The 21,537-nt window shown below is 41.0% G+C and overlaps 1 protein-coding gene across 1 annotated transcript; it reads right to left on the minus strand.

The window, feature by feature from the left end:
• Nucleotides 1-231: 231 nt before the first annotated feature.
• Nucleotides 232-21,237, minus strand: hand2 (heart and neural crest derivatives expressed 2). The gene is made up of 2 exons (XM_088343038.1): nucleotides 20,511-21,237; nucleotides 232-354 (listed from the first exon to the last, which is right to left on the minus strand). The coding sequence occupies exons 1-2, from the start codon at nucleotides 21,111-21,113 to the stop codon at nucleotides 232-234; spliced, it is 726 nt and encodes a 241-aa protein (XP_088199164.1). The 5' UTR covers nucleotides 21,114-21,237.
• Between the last annotated feature and the right edge of the window lie 300 nt (nucleotides 21,238-21,537).

Here is a 21,537-nt window from a genome sequence, read left to right on the forward strand (position 1 = left end):
GATGATGATCTCTCTTCCTGATTGCAGTGTTAAAGTGTTTATTGAGGTAACAAATCTAAAAACAAATCCCGGATTTTGCAGTTTAAGAAAAAACGGAACAGCAGAAAAACCATGGCCACCACACCCGGGATTCCTTTCGTTTTCTTCAACAAATAAAAACGACGACTCGATAGTTCATCCCATCGTCCCCTTGCGGATCCCAGAACGTAGAGTGCAATATTCGCAGATCGGCTACTGTTTGAGTTCCAGAGCCCAGACGTGCTGCGGCCATCCCGTGCGTCCTTTGGTCTTTTTGTCCCCTTGCACCGACGAGGACGATGGGCAAGACGAGGAAGCTGCTTTGGGGATGTCCACCTGCGGCAGCAAACGACAGGAGTTGCACAATTAGTGACGCGTATGTTCCATCCATCCTTCCATTATCTGCAAGCTTATCCTCAGTAGGGTCGCGGGGGTGTTGGAGCCCATCCCAGCTGCCTTCGGGCGGTGGGCAGGGGACACCCTAAACTGCTTGCCGGCCAGTCCCAGGGCACACAGAGATAGACAACTCACTCATTTATACCGAGGGTTGGGTAGGGTTACTTTAACTTGATTACTTTCAATTACTTCCAATACCAAATATGGTAATAAAGGACAAAAGAAACTAAATATGAATAAAGTTAGGACTCACAACACGTGGTAAGCTTTCTCGCCTGGCTTTGATATCTTTGATCTCTGGCAAAACGAACATAAAATGCGACAGAAACAAAATGAAAATAAATCCAAACATCATTTTTGCCGTTCCATGTATTCCGTTACTCCCCAAGCCTGCACAAAATGTAGTCATTTTATTCCTATTTAGTTTCGTTTGTCTTTTATTAGCATATTCGCTATTGGGGTAATCCAAAAGTAATTGAAAGTAATCCAGTTAAAGTAACCCTACCCAACCCTGTTCATACCTAGGGACATTCATACCTAGGGACAAAACGCATGTATTTCGAATGTGGGAGTAAACCTGGAGTGCCCGGAGGAAACCCACGCAAGCACGGGGAGAACATGCAAACTCCACACAGTAAGGTTCGATCTCATGACCTCAGAACTGTGCCGCACACGCGCTAACCACTGTACCGCTGTGCTGCCCCACGCATATCTTCTTTCATTATTGAATATTCTACACCGAATATGATATGGACAGCCTTTCCAGTCTACGTCAACAGCGGATCACCACAGGATGCAGTAGGAGTACGAGTTTGAAAGGAGCGAGGGAAGATTTGAATGACGAGTTGTGTTTTGAGGGTAGCAATTGGCAGAAACATGCCCAGGAGTTGTGTCTGCACGTGCACGATTAGCAATTTTAACTCTTTGATGCAACGCAGGGGTCAAAAATGACCTCATGGGTTGTTTTTCTTCAAAGGAAATTTTAAGTAGGAAAAGTTGTAATATTGTTATATTCCGGGTATTCTTTTAAAACGGGGATCAGGTACCCATGGCCTGCAGGTCATTTATGGCTCTTTTCATGAGTACATTAGGCTAACTGTATAATACATGATTATATGTATACAGCCGTGGACCCTGATTGGTTGCTGACCTCTTTCTAAACCCCCGCCTTCCTGTCAACATTTGTCAGATCGTCTGCTAACCTCAGCTATACGCAAGGCCAGCTCTTTTGACTCCTGACTTTATCTTGCCCCGTTTTCTGTCTGATTCTGGTTTTTGCTCCTCCGTCCCGGCCATCGACCTGTTTTTTTCTCACTCTCGACATTGCCTTCGATCGACACGGAAGTGCCACCTCCGCGTTCCCAGCGATCTGCTACCCGTGACCGATGATCACCGGATGGTGGGTGCAAGCCCTTTACTCCTTCTAAATAAAGCTGAGTAAAACAAATGCAATTGGGTCCCGTCTCCGTTCCTGTTCCGTATTAATGCATAAAGACTTCGGTCCATGGTTAGCCCATTTGCCTAAAACGTGAAAGTTCCCCGGTTCGAGACTTGGTGGAAGCAAATATTGAACTGGAGAGGGATGGGTGACACATGTGCGGTCCCTTCTCAAGGTTTCTTCATTTTCCTCATGTTGAGGTTTTTGAGTTTTTCCTTACCCTCATGTTGGTTCCAGATCAGGGGATGGTGTAATAATAGTCTGGTATAATAGTCTGTGTAATAACCTGTGAAGCCCTTTGAGACTCTTTGTGATTAAGGGCTATACAAAAAAGAAATGACGTGACTTGACTTGCTGAAGACTACCCACATGAATTGGTAACATGATTAGGTAAAGGATATAACCAACCAACCATATATAGCACACATTTTGCAATATTTTAACCACTATTTACAGTAAAGGAGTCAGACCAACGGACTCCAATTTGGCTGTAAAATCCTAATTTTTTCTTCATATGGAAGCTCATTAAACAAAATATGTTCATTATTAAGACACTCATCATGAAAATCCACAGAATAAACTTTGTACCCATAAGCCCTAGCAAAACACCTAGAGCAGTTTGACTGGGTGAGCAGTAGGAATGGGTGGAGTTATATACAGGGTGCGCACTCTTTCTCCTGGCCTAGCGCGATCTGCACTCAAAGTAAATACATTGGTATCGTTGTTTGCAGTATTTGGTGACATTTTTACAAAAGAACTCTGCTCGCACCTGGTTTTGAAACCATTATTTAGGACAGAAATGAGCCTCAAGACTATGAAGTGACTGCAGGGAGACAAATTGTAGGTGGTATATTTATATTGATATGGAACACAGGCTCTGGCATTATTATTATCATTATCTTTTTGCTTATATGACTCTTTAGGTGTATAAGGTTCCCGACCCCTGCTCCAAACTATGCTTATCACATGATGTCATTCGTGTTTGTATCCACCCCCTCACTAATCTTCGACCCCACTCGTGAAAGATTACTAGTAGGTCATGCCTCCAAGGGTTAAGGAACCCATTTTTAAATTTTATTTTTGCAAATCCCAAAAGGAAAAAGGCCTTTTGAAAACATCGCAGGAGCTTGTGGGTTACAAGAAGTGCTTGGACCGAGGTCATCATCAAATCAAATCAAATCAAAATGTACTTGTATAGTACTTTTCAGGCACTGGATGGAGATTCCAACATTTTGTGCAAGATAGGGAACTAATATGTCCGTGTTTCCGGTGCCTATACCATATGGTAAGTTAGCATAGCTATCTGGTTTGAATCGAATTGAATGCCAAATGCCTTAGCATACTAAGCCCAGTGTATGCTAACCTGGGTTGGGTAGGGTTACTTTAACTGGATTACTTTCAATTACTTTTGGATTACTCCAATACCAAATGTGCTAATAAAAGACCAAAAAAAAACTAAATATGAATAAAAAGACTCAATTTTGTGCAGGCTTGGGGAGTAACGGAATACATAGAACGACAAAAATAATGTTGGCAAGCTGTTTGGATTTATTTTCATTTTGTTTCTGTCGCCTTTTATGTTAGTTTTGCCGGAGATCAAAGAGATCAAAGCCAGGAGAGAAAGCTTACCACGTGTTGTGAGTCATCATTTGATTCATATCTAGTTTGTTTTGTCTTTTATTAGCATATTTGGCATTGGAGTAATCCAAAAGTAATTGAAAGTAATCAAGTTAAAGTAACCCTAAAATAAAATGATGACTCACAACACGTGGTAAGCTTTCTCTCCTGGCTTTGATCTCTTTGACCTCCGGCAAAACTAACATAAAATGCGACAGAAACTAAATGAAAATAAATCCAAACAGCTTGCCAACATCATTTTTGCTGTTCCATGTATTCCGTTACTCCCCAAGCCAAATTTAGTAATTTTATTCCTATTTAGTTTCTTTTGTCTTTTATTAGCATATTTGGTTTTGGAGTAATCCAAAAGTAATTGAAAGTAATCCAGTTAAAGTAAGCCTACCCAACCCTGCCTATATATCCGAGAATTGTAAGTGTTAGCTAAAGCAATGCCGACCATGGACTGTAAGTTTGCTACGGGTCCTATCTAGTGGATCTTTTATAATATTAATGATTATATTATTAGTATTATTATTCTAACAACAATAATAGCATTATTGGAATTATTTTATCTTCTATTTTTTAATAATACATAATTATATTGTTGATAACAACTAATATTTAATTATTGTTATAATACCACCATAACCCAGATAGAAACAGAAATATCACATCTGTATATGGTAAGTATGACATACTTATGTCACAGACCAGGAACGGAGACAGGACCCAATTGCGTTTCACTCAGCTTTATTTGGAAGGAGGAAAGGACTTGCACCCACGATCCGATGATCGCCTGTCACGGGTAGCAGATAGCTGGGAACGCGGTAGTGGCAGAGGTAGTGTTGAGAGCGAGAAAAAAAAACGGGTCGATGGCCGGGGCGGAGGAGCAAAAACATGAACGGGTCTAGAAAAGAAGTCGGCAACAGGAATCAGACAGAAAACGGGGCAGGATAGACTCAGGGAGTCACAAAAGCTTGCCTAGCGTGTAGCGTAGGTTCACAGACGATCCAACAAATGTTGACAGGAAGGCGGGGGTTTAAAAAAGAGGAAGCAGCCAATCAGCGTCCGCGGCTGTTGGCGCCAACGGAGTAGACTCAGGTGCCCCGCATCAGTAATCATGACAACTTATACATGTACATGATTCAATAACATTATATATAGATGGGTAAGCGAAAAGAAAATAAATTGTATTTTACTTTGGTGTGACTTGGGCTGGTACACTGGAGTAGCAGGTGGAAACAGAGGGAGAAGGCAAAAGTGGATTAAAAATGAAACTGATTTCAAAGCTTCCACTGATGAGAATTGTTTTGCCCTTATAAGATTTCCTTCACCTACTTATTTTTAATAATAGTCCCGATTGTTGATTGGTTACAGCCATGCAACTTAGCGAGGGTAGCGATTCATGTGCCTTTTTGGTATTTCTTGATCAAGTTTCTTTTCTACGGTGTTATGATTACTGAATCGGGGCACCTGTGGCTTTCCCGTTGGCGCCAACAGCCACGGGGCCTGATTGGCTGTTGGACTCTTTTTAAACTCGCGTCTTCTGAAAGGAACCCGTCAGATTGTCTGCGAACCTATGCTCCCAGCTAGGCAAGCATTTGTACTCTGCGACACTATCCTGCCCTGTTTCCTTCCTGATACCTGTTGCCGACCTCTTTTCTGGACCTGTTTCTCTATTTGCTTCTCTGTCCCGGCCATTGACCTGTTTTTGCCTTGTTTCCTGCCTGATACCTGTTGCCGACCTCTTTTCTGGACCCGTTTTTGTTTTTGCTCCTCTACCCCGGCCATCTACCTGTTTTTCTCGCTGTCAACGACTACCCCCGCTCGACACTGAAGTGCCACTTCTGCGTTCCTGCTATCTACTACCCGTGACCGACGATCATCGGATCGTGAATGCAAGCACTGTTCTCCTTCTTAATAAAAAATGAGTAAAACGAACGCCATTGGGTCCCGTCTCCGTTCCAGGTCCGTGACATCCGGTCATTATGTTTTACTCGCCTCTTTACCATCATTGCATGTCTCAGGACCCATGGCTAGAAAAAAGTATAGTATTGTATCACTGACTCGCAGAGTCTTTACAAGGCAGACGAGATTCTGAACTCAATGGGGTGGAAGGCATTGTGGGAAGTAATTCAGTCATTAGCATATAAACATTTTCATAATACCATGAGACAAATTCAAAATTTCATTTTAAGGGAAATGGCGAGTCATGCAAGTTAAGCAGCCGGTCTGGCGTGGAAAGACAGGAAGACAGAGACCGACGAGAACGATTCCAGTTGCCCGAGTTGATATCGAATAGATGGGGTTGATACTGGACAGGACGGGGCACGACAGGATAGATAACGAATCAGGGTATCATAAATAAACAGGAGAAACTAGACGGGAACTAAAACTGGAGAAAATAATAAACAGTACAAAAATAGACGGAAACAAAACTGGAAACCGAAATGAAACTGGACAAAATAAACGGGAACAATACGGGACAGGAAATACCAACCAGAACAGTACTGTGTCAAAACCCACGTCATGCGGGGCAGAGGTTCGTTGACGGACTGACAAAATAAAAATTAGAGCATTGAGCTTAAAAAGACGGAAAGCCAATCTGTCAATGAGCCGCCACACGGGCGGGGCCAATTGGGCGCCATGGCAACTGTGACAATTGGGCTATTCCAAGTGTGAAGCACATTGTAAAGCGCTCGGAGGTCTTGAGTGACTTGAAAAGCGTTATATAAATGCAAACCATTTACCATTTACCATAATCATTATTATTATTGATCCCACCAACTCTCACGATATAGGCAACGATAGCCAATAAATGTCAGGACCAGAACAGGAAACAGGACCCACTCGCGTAACGTTACGCACAGTTTTACTGGGGAGAAGGGAAAGGAGCGCACACACGATCCGGAGATCGCTGGTCAAAGGAAGTAGGTTGCTCAGACGCGGAAGTGGGACATTCGTGGCGAGCAAAGGAGGTGTCGGGAACGGAAAAAAGTCGAAAACCAGGAGAGAAAAGCAGACGCGGTCGATATCAAACTGATTGTAGCGGGAGAAAAACAGGAGCAAAAAACACAGGACAGGCGAAAAAGGGCTTGCCGTGTAAAAACAGAGGTTCGCAGATGGACCGACAAAAGGGGACCATCGGGACAAAGTTTAAATACTGATCAAAAACGGATCGTTATTTGGGGCGGGAGAACGGATGTGGTCGAGATCAAAACAGGTCGTAATTCGGGACGGGAGAGCAGGTTCCTCAGACGCAGAAGCGGGACATTCGTGGCGAGCGATGGAGGTGTCGGAAACGGAAAGAAGTCGAAAAACCGGGAGAGGGGAGTAGACGTGGTCGAGATCAAAAACGGATTGTTATTCGGGGCGGGAGAACAGACGTGGTCGAGATCAAAACAGGTCGTAATTCGGGACGGGAGAGCAGGTTCCTCAGACGCAGAAGCGGGACATTCGTGGCGAGCGATGGAGGTGTCGGAAACGGAAAGAAGTCGAAAAACCGGGAGAGGGGAGTAGACGTGGTCGAGATCAAAAACGGATTGTTATTCGGGGCGGGAGAACAGACGTGGTCGAGATCAAAACAGGTCGTAATTCGGGACGGGAGAGCAGGTTGCTCAGACGCCGAAGCGGGACATTCGTGGCGAGCGATGGAGGTGTCGGAAACGGAAAGAAGTCGAAAAACCGGGAGAGGGGAGTAGACGTGGTCGAGATCAAAAACGGATTGTTATTCGGGGCGGGAGAACAGACGTGGTGGAGATCAAAACAGGTCGTAATTCGGGACGGGAGAGCAGGTTCCTCAGACGCAGAAGCGGGACATTCGTGGCGAGCGATGGAGGTGTCGGAAACGGAAAGAAGTCGAAAAACCGGGAGAGGGGAGTAGACGTGGTCGAGATCAAAAACGGATTGTTATTCGGGGCGGGAGAACAGACGTGGTCGAGATCAAAACAGGTCGTAATTCGGGACGGGAGAGCAGGTTGCTCAGACGCCGAAGCGGGACATTCGTGGCGAGCGATGGAGGTGTCGGGAACGGAAAGAAGTCGAAAAACCGGGAGAGGAAAGCGGACGTGGTCGAGATCAAACTGATCGTAGCGGGAGAAAAACAAGAGCAAAAAACACAGGACAGGCGAAAAAGGGCTTGCCGTGTAAAAACAGAGGTTCGCAGATGGACCGACAAAAGGGGACTATCGGGACAGAGTTTAAATACTGATCAAAAATGGAACGTTATTCGGGGAGGGAGAACAGACGTGGTCGAGATCAAAACAGGTCGTAATTCGGGACGGGAGAGGAGGTTGCTCAGACGCGGAAGCGGGACATTCGTGGCGAGCGATGGAGGTGTCGGAAACGGAAAGAAGTCGAAAAACCGGGAGAGGGGAGTAGACGTGGTCGAGATCAAAAACGGATTGTTATTCGGGGCGGGAGAACAGACGTGGTGGAGATCAAAACAGGTCGTAATTCGGGACGGGAGAGCAGGTTCCTCAGACGCAGAAGCGGGACATTCGTGGCGAGCGATGGAGGTGTCGGAAACGGAAAGAAGTCGAAAAACCGGGAGAGGGGAGTAGACGTGGTCGAGATCAAAAACGGATTGTTATTCGGGGCGGGAGAACAGACGTGGTCGAGATCAAAACAGGTCGTAATTCGGGACGGGAGAGCAGGTTCCTCAGACGCAGAAGCGGGACATTCGTGGCGAGCGATGGAGGTGTCGGAAACGGAAAGAAGTCGAAAAACCGGGAGAGGGGAGTAGACGTGGTCGAGATCAAAAACGGATTGTTATTCGGGGCGGGAGAACAGACGTGGTGGAGATCAAAACAGGTCGTAATTCGGGACGGGAGAGCAGGTTCCTCAGACGCAGAAGCGGGACATTCGTGGCGAGCGATGGAGGTGTCGGAAACGGAAAGAAGTCGAAAAACCGGGAGAGGGGAGTAGACGTGGTCGAGATCAAAAACGGATTGTTATTCGGGGCGGGAGAACAGACGTGGTCGAGATCAAAACAGGTCGTAATTCGGGACGGGAGAGCAGGTTCCTCAGACGCAGAAGCGGGACATTCGTGGCGAGCGATGGAGGTGTCGGAAACGGAAAGAAGTCGAAAAACCGGGAGAGGGGAGTAGACGTGGTCGAGATCAAAAACGGATTGTTATTCGGGGCGGGAGAACAGACGTGGTCGAGATCAAAACAGGTCGTAATTCGGGACGGGAGAGCAGGTTGCTCAGACGCCGAAGCGGGACATTCGTGGCGAGCGATGGAGGTGTCGGGAACGGAAAGAAGTCGAAAAACCGGGAGAGGAAAGCGGACGTGGTCGAGATCAAACTGATCGTAGCGGGAGAAAAACAAGAGCAAAAAACACAGGACAGGCGAAAAAGGGCTTGCCGTGTAAAAACAGAGGTTCGCAGATGGACCGACAAAAGGGGACTATCGGGACAGAGTTTAAATACTGATCAAAAATGGAACGTTATTCGGGGAGGGAGAACAGACGTGGTCGAGATCAAAACAGGTCGTAATTCGGGACGGGAGAGGAGGTTGCTCAGACGCGGAAGCGGGACATTCGTGGCGAGCGATGGAGGTGTCGGGAACGGAAAAAAGTCGAAAACCAGGAGAGAAAAGCAGACGCGGTCGAGATCAAACTGATTGTAGCGGGAGAAAAACAGGAGCAAAAAAACACAGGACAGGCGAAAAAGGGCTTGCCGTGTAAAAACGGAGGTTCGCAGACAGACCGACAAAAGGGGACTGTCGAGACTGAGTTTAAATACTGACAGGGAGCCAATCAGAAACTGGCGCCACACGGCGGGGGCCAATTGGGCGCCATGGCAACCGTGACAATAAAGGTTTTATTTTCCATTTCGGATTTGATTGACGGAGTTTACGTTAATAACGGTCTTGAAAACATTCTGGACATGTGATAATAAAGCTGAATTGCAAAGAGATGGCGGGACATGTATTTTCTTTTCAGATTCATTTTTATATTTCCAAAATATTTCTGTTTTTTTCCCCACAAAAGCGTAAAGACAGTATCTGCTATTATTATTCTAAATGGAAAAAAAGAAGTATATCTATTTAGGGTATAAGCAGGGTTGGGTAGGGTTACTTTAACTGGATTACTTTCAATGACTTTTGGATGACTCCAATACCAAATAGGCTAATATAAGACAAAAGAAACTAAATATGAATAAAATGACTCCATTATGCGCAGGCTTGGGGAGTAACGGAATACATGGAACGGCTATTATAACTATTTAAGTAAAATTTATGCGCATGGATGAAAAAAACGGAAATTTATTTCCTGTAATGTAAAAAAGAACATTTGAAATCTAAAAAAAAAAAAAATCACTGCCATATTATACATTTTACCCATTCACTCAAGAAAAAAATGAAGCCTTCTGATTTAAATATAAATATTTATAAACAGCTTTTGAATGTGATTATTAAAAAAAACGAATCTTCTTAATTGTTACGAATATTTTTTTCCGCTTATTATAAAATTAATACGCAACTCACGGGCGACAAACAACGAAAATAAAACTAACTTTTTTTTTTGTATTCATTAAATTGGTACGTCACCAAAAATGTAGGAGTTCTTTATTATTAAGATTAAATAGTTTTTTTTGTAGTATCACTAAATAAATTGAAGTTAAAGCGACTCACGGATAATATAATTTCCTGAACGGTGCTTCGAAATAAATGTATTATTATTATCATCATTATTGTTAATCGTGTTTTACAGTTTTACAATATTAGCGATATTCCAAATATTATTCAATCACTCACCCACAAACCTGTTAAATATTAAAAAATGTACTTTAAATTATAATAAATACGCCCCAAAAATATAACTTCCTTTAGAATTCATTATTCATCTACCCTACCAGCTAAAATGACTTATTAACTAGCATCATTTCCATATTTTTGATCATAAGTATCAGGCGATGGTGTTATAAAAGTCTGTAGTTTGCGATAGTCTTTGATCTGTGTAGCTCTTTGAGACTCTTTGATTTAAATAAACATGAGCTACAATAAACTCCCGAAATACAATTCATTTTGAGATGGGGGCCACAAAGTAAAATTGCCGTACTGCGGGGGATAGAAACGACCATGCTGGAAATAGCCGATTTCGGTATTCCCCCCAAATGCGCCACTTTTATTCCCGGTCAGACTCGGAAAAATATACAATTATAGCCCAAAATCGGGATCATTTTGCTTCAATATTATAAAAAAAACAGAAATTAGAGTAGACCCGGAGGTGGGGATCACTAAGTGAAATTGCCGTATAGCGGGAGAACTTATGGTATTTAGCTCAGAATACCGAATACCCTAGAACTTGTCCAAAGTCCGGCACAGGGGCCAGTTAAAACCATGTTTCAATTTTGAATAGCCTGCAGCCTCATAAAATGAGGCCCACCAGTAAAAAAATAAAATAAAGTATAAAATAAAATACAAAATAGTATAAAATAAATGTGTACAAAAATAGATAAAATAAAATAAAATCACCGTTTCACTAGATAGTGGCAGTCACCCTTTGGCTACCTTGGCTTTTCTGTGAAAATTGTACCCCACCCATTTCCGACAATACAAACAAAAAAAGAGAAGTTGAATGTGAGGGCCCCCGCTTCCAAAACAAGTAGAAACTGGAGGATCGTTTTCACTGAATTCTGGAACAACTGGCTTTACTGCAGTAAAAAATAAAATTGTACAAAAAATAGATAAAATAGAATAAAATCACCTTTTCACTAGATAGAGGCAGTCACCCTTTGGCTACCTTGGCTTTTCTGTAAGAATTTTACCCCACCCATTTCCGACAACGTGACTGTAACTAAAAAAAGGAAAGTTGAATGTGAGGGCCCCCGCTTCCAGGGCAAGTGGAAATTGGAGGATTGTTTCACTGAATTCTGAAACAACTGGCTAAATGTGAGGCCCACCAGTAATGTTGGCCGCAGAATAAAATAAATTTGTACAAAAATAAATAACATTAAATAAAATCACCGTTTCACTAGATAGTGGCAGTCACCCTTTGGCTACTTTTGCTTTTCTGTGAGACTTTTACCCCACCCATTTCCGACAATGCGACTGTAAACAAAAAAAGGAAATTTGAATGTGAGGGCCGCCGCTTCCAGGGCAAGTAGAAATTGGAGGATTGTTTCACTGAATTCTGAAACAACTGCTAAAATATGAGGCCCACCAGTAATGTTGACTGCAGTAAAAAATAAAATTGTACAAAAAAATAGATACAATAGAATAAAATCACCTTTTCGCTAGATAGAGGCAGTCACCCTTTGGCTACCTTTGCTTTTCTGTGAGACTTTTACCCCACCCATTTCCGACAACGTGACTGTAACTAAAAAAAGGAAAGTTGAATGTGAGGGCCCCCGCTTCCAGGGCAAGTGGAAATTGGAGGATTGTTTCACTGAATTCTGAAACAACTGGCTAAATGTGAGGCCCACCAGTAATGTTGGCCGCAGAATAAAATAAATTTGTACAAAAATAAATAACATTAAATAAAATCACCGTTTCACTAGATAGTGGCAGTCACCCTTTGGCTACTTTTGCTTTTCTGTGAGACTTTTACCCCACCCATTTCCGACAATGCGACTGTAAACAAAAAAAGGAAATTTGAATGTGAGGGCCGCCGCTTCCAGGGCAAGTAGAAATTGGAGGATTGTTTCACTGAATTCTGAAACAACTGGCTAAACGTGAGGCCCACCAGTAATGTTGACTGCAGTAAAAAATAAAATTGTACAAAAAAATAGATACAATAGAATAAAATCACCTTTTCGCTAGATAGAGGCAGTCACCCTTTGGCTACCTTTGCTTTTCTGTGAGACTTTTACCCCACCCATTTCCGACAATGCGACTGTAACTAAAAAAAGGAAAGTTGAATGTGAGGGCCCCCGCTTCCAGGGCAAGTGGAAATTGGAGGATTGTTTCACTGAATTCTGAAACAACTGGCTAAATGTGAGGCCCACCAGTAATGTTGGCCGCAGAATAAAATAAATTTGTACAAAAATAAATAACATTAAATAAAATCACCGTTTCACTAGATAGTGGCAGTCACCCTTTGGCTACCTTCTCTTTTCTGTGAGACTTTTACCCCACCCATTTCCGACAATGCGACTGTAAACAAAAAAAGGAAATTTGAATGTGAGGGCCGCCGCTTCCAGGGCAAGTAGAAATTGGAGGATTGTTTCACTGAATTCTGAAACAACTGGCTAAACGTGAGGCCCACCAGTAATGTTGACTGCAGTAAAAAATAAAATTGTACAAAAAAATAGATAAAATAGAATAAAATCTCCTTTTCGCTAGATAAAGGCAGTTACCCTTTGGCTACCTTTTATTTTCTGTGAGACTTTTACCCCACCCATTTCCGACAATGCGACTGTAACTAAAAAAAGGAAAGTTGAATGTGAGGGCCCCCGCTTCCAGGGCAAGTGGAAATTGGAGGATTGTTTCACTGAATTCTGAAACAACTGGCTAAATGTGAGGCCCACCAGTAATGTTGGCCGCAGAATAAAATAAATTTGTACAAAAATAAATAACATTAAATAAAATCACCGTTTCACTAGATAGTGGCAGTCACCCTTTGGCTACCTTCTCTTTTCTGTGAGACTTTTACCCCACCCATTTCCGACAATGCGACTGTAAACAAAAAAAGGAAATTTGAATGTGAGGGCCGCCGCTTCCAGGGCAAGTAGAAATTGGAGGATTGTTTCACTGAATTCTGAAACAACTGGCTAAACGTGAGGCCCACCAGTAATGTTGACTGCAGTAAAAAATAAAATTGTACAAAAAAATAGATAAAATAGAATAAAATCTCCTTTTCGCTAGATAAAGGCAGTTACCCTTTGGCTACCTTTTATTTTCTGTGAGACTTTTACCCCACCCATTTCCGACAATGCGACTGTAAACAAAAAAAGGAAATTTGAATGTGAGGGCCGCCGCTTCCAGGGCAAGTAGAAATTGGAGGATTGTTTCACTGAATTCTGAAACAACTGGCTAAACGTGAGGCCCACCAGTAATGTTGACTGCAGTAAAAAATAAAATTGTACAAAAAAATAGATAAAATAGAATAAAATCTCCTTTTCGCTAGATAAAGGCAGTTACCCTTTGGCTACCTTTTATTTTCTGTGAGACTTTTACCCCACCCATTTCCGACAATGCGACTGTAACTAAAAAAAGGAAAGTTGAATGTGAGGGCCCCCGCTTCCAGGGCAAGTGGAAATTGGAGGATTGTTTCACTGAATTCTGAAACAACTGGCTAAATGTGAGGCCCACCAGTAATGTTGGCCGCAGAATAAAATAAATTTGTACAAAAATAAATAACATTAAATAAAATCACCGTTTCACTAGATAGTGGCAGTCACCCTTTGGCTACCTTCTCTTTTCTGTGAGACTTTTACCCCACCCATTTCCGACAATGCGACTGTAAACAAAAAAAGGAAATTTGAATGTGAGGGCCGCCGCTTCCAGGGCAAGTAGAAATTGGAGGATTGTTTCACTGAATTCTGAAACAACTGGCTAAACGTGAGGCCCACCAGTAATGTTGACTGCAGTAAAAAATAAAATTGTACAAAAAAATAGATAAAATAGAATAAAATCTCCTTTTCGCTAGATAAAGGCAGTTACCCTTTGGCTACCTTTTATTTTCTGTGAGACTTTTACCCCACCCATTTCCGACAATGCGACTGTAACTAAAAAAAGGAAAGTTGAATGTGAGGGCCCCCGCTTCCAGGGCAAGTGGAAATTGGAGGATTGTTTCACTGAATTCTGAAACAACTGGCTAAATGTGAGGCCCACCAGTAATGTTGGCCGCAGAATAAAATAAATTTGTACAAAAATAAATAACATTAAATAAAATCACCGTTTCACTAGATAGTGGCAGTCACCCTTTGGCTACCTTCTCTTTTCTGTGAGACTTTTACCCCACCCATTTCCGACAATGCGACTGTAAACAAAAAAAGGAAATTTGAATGTGAGGGCCGCCGCTTCCAGGGCAAGTAGAAATTGGAGGATTGTTTCACTGAATTCTGAAACAACTGGCTAAACGTGAGGCCCACCAGTAATGTTGACTGCAGTAAAAAATAAAATTGTACAAAAAAATAGATAAAATAGAATAAAATCTCCTTTTCGCTAGATAAAGGCAGTTACCCTTTGGCTACCTTTTATTTTCTGTGAGACTTTTACCCCACCCATTTCCGACAATGCGACTGTAAACAAAAAAAGGAAAGTTGAATGTGAGGGCCCCCGCTTCCAGGTCAAGTGTAAATTGGAGTATTGTTTTTACTGAATTCCGAAACAACAGCTAATTTGCCGAAACACTGTTTTCAAAGAGTATTAAATCGAGAGGCGCTGCCAGACAAAACATGACAACTAGAACAAGATGGAACGAACGCTGGTTAGTCAAATGAATATGCTACAAAGGCGAACTACGAGGATGCTAATTGCCAATTACTGCAAAACTTTGACCGAAGGGGAATTTATTGGAAACTGTTTTAAGAATTACACATTTTAAGTTCACCAAATCTGGCCTGCTTTCTCAAAAGTGTGGACACCCCTGCCCTTGATTAAATTTAGACTGAGAACACATTTCTAATCTCTACTTTATGAATGAACTATATTTCATGTTGACAATATTTGTGTATTATTTGTTATTGCCTGGTACTCATGGAAGGGGATTACCTCATGTGTCGTCCCTTTATTTTCCTCATGTGGAGGTTTTTGAGTTTTTCCTTGCCCTCATGTCGGTTTTTTATCAGGGGATAGGGTCATAATAGCCTGTAATTTGCAATAATCTGTAGTCTGTGCAGTCCTTTGAGACTCCTTGTGATTAAGGGCATCACAGATAGACCTGACTTGACTTGACTGAGGTTTTTGAGTGTTCCCTTGCCCTCATGTCGGTTTTAGATCAGGGGATAGGGTCATAATAGCCTGTAATTTGCAATAATCTGTAGTATGTGCAGTCCTTTGAGACTCCTTGTGATTAAGGGCGTCACAGATAAACATGACTTGACTTGACTGAGGTTTTTGAGTTTTCCCTTGCCCTCATGTAGGTTTTAGATCAAGGGATGCTGTCATAATAGCCTGTAGTTTTCAATAATCTGTGCAGACCTTTGAGACCTATTGTGATTAATGGCGTCACAAATAAACTTGACTTGACTCCTTTTCTAAATCCATTCCTCTTTTTTTTAATTTCAGCATCCATTTCCGAAAACGTTCATAGACCCGAGACATGCGCATCGTTTCTTTGTCTTTTTCTCCACAAAATTCTGATTAAGCATGACGGGAATTGCATCAATAAAAGCAATATATTTTTAAAGAAAACAGAAAAAAAAAAACGGATTTGGGTTTATATTTGCACCCGGGCTGAAATGATAATAATCTCCTTTAAATTTAACGAGTTTCTTTCCGATCTCCAACTAAAAGTCAAAATTCATTAAAAAATAAAATACACAGCATGCATATAAAATCTCCTAAAAAATAGCATTTTTAAGAGCACCTACGACTACAGCTATTGTTCATAATGTTAAAAAAAACGATCTTATTTTGCGCACCGCCCGCTTAGCGCGAGCGCGCCTGTATGAATATCGGAATGAATTGTATCATTACTTTTTTTATAAAATCTATTACAGGAAAAATCTCTTAATTGTTAATAGAGCCACGGAATTGACAAACTGCTGATTACATTTTTTTTCTCCACGCTGTAAAAAATGACCGAGATATGTGATCAAATGCATGTCAAATTCTTATAGAATTATAACCAGGGTCGGGTAGGGTTACTTTAACTGGATTACTTTCAATTACTTTTGGATTACTCTAATACCAAATAAAAAGAAAAGACAAAAGAAACTAAATATGAATAAAATGACGAAATTTTGTGCAGGCTCGGGGAGTAACGGAATGCATGGAACGGCAAAAATGATGTTTGGATTTATTTTCATTTTGTTTCTGTCGCATTTTATGTTCGTTTTTTCGGAGATCAAAGCCAGGAGAGAAAGCTTACCACGTGTTGTGAGTTATAATTTTATTCATATTTAGTTTCTTTTATTAGCATATTTGGTATTGGAGTCATCCAAAAGTCATTGAAAGTAATCAGGTTAAAGTAATCCTACCCAACCCTGATTATAACGTAAACACAAATAGCGTAAATATCTTGTTTAATTCATATTGAATTTTTGGGAATGTGAATTTAATCCATTTTAATTTGAAAAACTGCAAAAATAATGGTAAGAAAGACTGAGAAGTTCAATAGGAATTTTGTGAGGTATTGTATTGTGTTTTTTTACAGCGCTCTGTGTGTTTTTTTCGTTTGTTTATTTGTTTATTAGAATGTTTTTGTTTTGAATAAAGTATCCCTCAGTTTTTAACGCACAGGACCATTATTTGCACTATAGATAAACTTGCTGTCTTCGTTCCTATATGCGTTAATAATTATCGCTTTTATTCCGAGTGTATCATTTTGAAGTCATCGCCAAATCGAATTGAAGTATTTGAAGAAGAAGAATAGAAAATGGTGGTTGGGAAATAAAACCAAGACGGGATTATGAAAAGACTGCAGGGGGGAAAAAACAAAAATATCCGCGGGATCGGACGCCTGGCTCCAAGATGTCTGCAGAGAGAGCCATTTTCTGGCACTGCTGCGGCATTGATCATTTCGAAGTGTATTTTCCTTTTTGGAGATATTTCAGAGAGGAGGTTGCGGTTGTTTTTAGCAAACAAGGATTTCAATCTCCTTTTAGTTGTTTTATTTATGATTTCTATTTCGATCGGGCATGCTTTCCAGGTGAACTTACCGCGTTAGGGTTTATGGGCATTTGCGTTGGCCATGATTGCATTTGTTTATGTTTATTTTTCTAGTTTTTCCTTTTTCTTTTCCTTTGTTTTTGTGTTGGTCTTGCTATAGATAGATATATTACGATCATTGTGTCTATTTTCCTTTTTTTTTAGTTTAGCTTCATAGAGAAAACAACGGTAAATTAGATGATAAGCGATATATGACCCAATTCATTGTTTTTTTGTTCATGTGTTGTTTAAAGTTTTCGATTCGGCAATTGCTAATATCATGCATTATGTAAACAATTGGATGTTTGAAAAATGTAGTTTTAACATTGAGTAAATATATATATAGATTTAAAGATATACACACCGCATTTTGGATGCGCTATTCCTTAATATTTATTTAGGACCGTTTGGACGATAATTATATATATTTTTTTGTGATTCCAGCAATTATTATTCCTCGTTTTTATATTATATATATAGAGAATATATTTGTTTTTAAAAAGATGCTATTTCTGACCATGTTAAGTTCGTCAAGATGGCTCTTACCGGAGCTTAACTAGTATTTATTTATTCATCTCTCGAAGGAACGTTAACATATGCTCCCTATGTGTGAAATGGGTTTTGTTGGCATTTTATTTTGGAAAAAGTACCAAAAAAAATCCACCATTCACTTAAAAAAAGAAAATAATGAAATATTAGCGCACCAAAGAATGTACTATGCAATTATATTTTGCATAAAGCGAAAGGGGGGAAGTTGGAGCTGAAGCTTTATGTGTCTACCTCTATTCTATTTTCTATTATTTATTACTAGCCTCGTCATTTTTATTGCTTTTTCTTTTTTTTATTTATTTATACAGTCGCTCCTGAGAATTCTCGAAAACAAATTATTTTAAGAAAGTGTGGATAGTTATTTTCCAAATTTGTCAAGTTTATATGTTTTTATACTATTTTTTTAAATTATTTTAAATTGTGTATGCACACTTTTTTGTACGTAAAACTCATTTTTATTTAATAGAACCAATTCGTCTTTCCCATTTCGGCTTTAATCTTTAATAAGAAGCAAGAAAACTAAATTTATTGTAAGTAAGAACTAAGAAAGAGTAGTAATATGTTAATTATCGAAAAGAAAAATGCGTAGAAACTATAATATACTGTGAAATCATAAAAAACTCCATCTACAATATGGGTAAACCAACGCCTGACCATTTATATACGTTTAGTATATATATTGTAGTATTTTATGCAGTATTTTATGTTTATGTACGCAGTTTAATATTTTACGTAAATATTCTTTACAAAAAAAAACGCAACTCTTGCGTTTAGTTTATCTGGTGTTGCTCATTTCGACTCTCATCCCGATCGTCTCGGTCACTATTACAGATTTATAGCTTGCTAGTTTTTCCACGGTACACCAATCAAGCATTTATTTCTATAGCGCTCGATTTACAAATATCTTCTTTGCTTTCCTCACTCGTATACCGAGAGCAAAGTACATATAAAATATAGGAAGACGGTGGAAAACTGAAACTCCGACATCTTTGTTGCAAATGATTCTAAATGAAAACAGTTTCGGAGTAAAACTATCCGAAGAATCTCCAAGGAGTCTGCAAAACGAAATGTACTGCGTGTGTGTAAATAACTTATATAAAAATGCGTAGAACATATTTACTTGTATTTATTCTATATAGTCTATGGCTGTGAGTAAATAGGCGCGGCGTTCTGTTTGTATGCTTTATAATAGCTTATTAAGGGGAATTGTGAATACGGAAATCGATTGGCTGAGGGTATGTAGTTAAAAATAAACAAAACTATAGTTTTTTTTTTAGGGATGCCTGAAAAACCAGGGGTCGGCAATCAGGGGGCCACGGTCCGGAACAGAGCCGTGGGTTGTTTGGTACTTGTAAATAATGCCTTATTTTTTTTGCATATACCAGACCTATTTGTATTATTTTTAACCCAAATTTTTAATTTAATTAAGTTATGTTTATTCAGTTGAAGAATACCTACATTTCCCCAACATTGGATGCAATGGGAATTGAACCCGGATCACGGCGGTGAGCGCACTGAATCCTAACCACTACTAGGATTATAGATGACTCAGTAAAATGCATTACCTTTGATATCATCATTGCACTATTTTGACTCCCGGTGCCTCGTTGAAATGGAGCATCAAGGGAAATAGTTCATCCTCCAAAATGTTGTGCAACGTGGTACCATGAGTAAAAAAAGCGTGATGATGAGATAGCATCTAATGCATTTTCCCTTGTCATCTATATCCTTAGTGGTCTAGTGATTACGCAATGCTTTTGGGATGATGATTACAATTATTATTATTATTATTATTATTATTATTTTTTTAATATAATTCAAGGTTCACTGATTCCTTAAACACTGGAGTTGTAGGGGCACCACTTCCTGTGGTGTGTTTTGGGCAAATGCAGATTGGCGGCGCGTCTCCCTCTCTAGGCTGTTTTATGGATATGGGTTTGCTCCCCCATATGAAATTAACAATACTGGATCCACGGTTACTATTATTATTACTGTTATTTTTATCAATCATGGTTCGCGAATTCCTTAAATGCTGGGATTGTTCATGCACCACTTCCTGTGGTGTTTTTTGGACAAATGCACACTGGCGGTTGCACATCCCTCTTTAGGCTGTTTTATGGATATGGGTTTGCTCCCCCACATGCAATTGATAATACTGGATCCACGGTTACTATTATTATTTTTAGTCATGGTTTATGAATCCCTTAAATGCTGGGGTTGTACGGGCACTGCTTCCAGTAGTGTGTTTTGGGCATGCATCCCTCACTAGGCTGCTTTCTTAAGTTACTATTATTATTTTTGTTATTATTATTATTATTATTATTATTATTATTATTATTATTATTATTATTATTATTAATCATGGTTCAGGAATCCCTTAAATGCTGGGGTTGTACGGTCACCGCTTCCTGTGTGTGTGTTTTGGGCAAATGCAGCCGGGGGCGCGTATCCCTCTCTAGGCTGTTTTATGGATATGGGTTTGCTCCCCCGCATGAAAATTATAGTACTATTATTGTTTTTATTATTCATATTCTTATTATTATTGGACTGGGCTGCGAGAATATAGACCTTAAATCGTCCTCTGGGTTAAAAAAAACTCGTGTGATGAAAATATTTGTGTTTTGGGTCTCCAATTTGAAGGTACACGATAATATCGTCCAAAAAAAACGTGACTTTATTTGTTCGCAATTGATTTTTGGAGAAACACTTTTTCTCTCTGCAGCCTTACCGCCTCCCTTTTCCTGCGCTCCTCCCGCACCTCCGTCTTCTTCAACTCGGCCTTAAAAGCCTGCATGTCCCCGTGTTGTCCGTCCTTGTCCAGGATGTCCATCAAATAGGAGATATAACTCGTAGCCAAGCGCAAGGTCTTGATCTTGGACAGTTTGGTATCGGCGGGGACATTCGGTATACACTCCCTCAATTCCGCAAAGGCCGAATTGATGCTTTGAGTCCTCCGTCTCTCTTTGCGATTTGCAGTCGGTCTCCGTTTGACCGTCCGTGGATGCGCGTGGTGGTGATGCAGACCGATGGGGGTCCCGTTTACCGATAACCCCCCGGAACCGGGGACCAAAGCGCCGTAGTGAGGGTGAGGATGGTGAGGATCCAGGCCGGGAATCGAACCCGCGCCTCCGTTGCTGTGGTAATCGGGACTATAGTTCGGAGGGAGGCCGTACTCGCTGGGGGACATATCTGCGTGACTTATAAGCCAACTCGTGAAATAAGGGGGTGCCCCCGATTCTTCGTGGCACCGACCAGCCGCGTGCAAGGGATAATGGTGGCTGTCGTGGTGGTGCATGACCGGATGGTGAGGAAAACCCGATACGAGACTCATCGCGGACACGAGAAAAAACACGCCTGGTCTTAACGGGTGTCCCTTTCGGATGTTAGCATGGGGAAAAATGTCCACATCGCGACAGGAAATATCCACCGGGGGGGAGAGGAAGTCAAGCGCTCCAAAAAGGAAAACTAGTCCGCTCGGCGGAGACGCAAAGGCCGCGCAACTCGCGACATGGTTCTTGCAAAACTACCGGTAAATAAGACCGGGAAACTCAAAGACCCTCTTTTAGTTTTTTTTACCTAGTAATTTACTTTTCCTTCACAGTTGGATTCATCTGCGCTGGAAATCGGAACCGCTTGGTGAGGCGGGTCAGTCTGTCTGTGGAGGAACCAACTATTGCAATAGTATTGAGAGGAGAGAGAGAGAGAGAGAGAGAGAGAGAGAGAGAGAGAGAGAGAGAGAGAGAGAGAGAGAGAGG

This window comes from Urocampus carinirostris, chromosome 8, assembly GCF_059441175.1.
Source record: "Urocampus carinirostris isolate Australia breed hairy pipefish chromosome 8, RoL_Ucar_1.0, whole genome shotgun sequence".
Classification (NCBI taxonomy): domain Eukaryota; kingdom Metazoa; phylum Chordata; class Actinopteri; order Syngnathiformes; family Syngnathidae; genus Urocampus; species Urocampus carinirostris.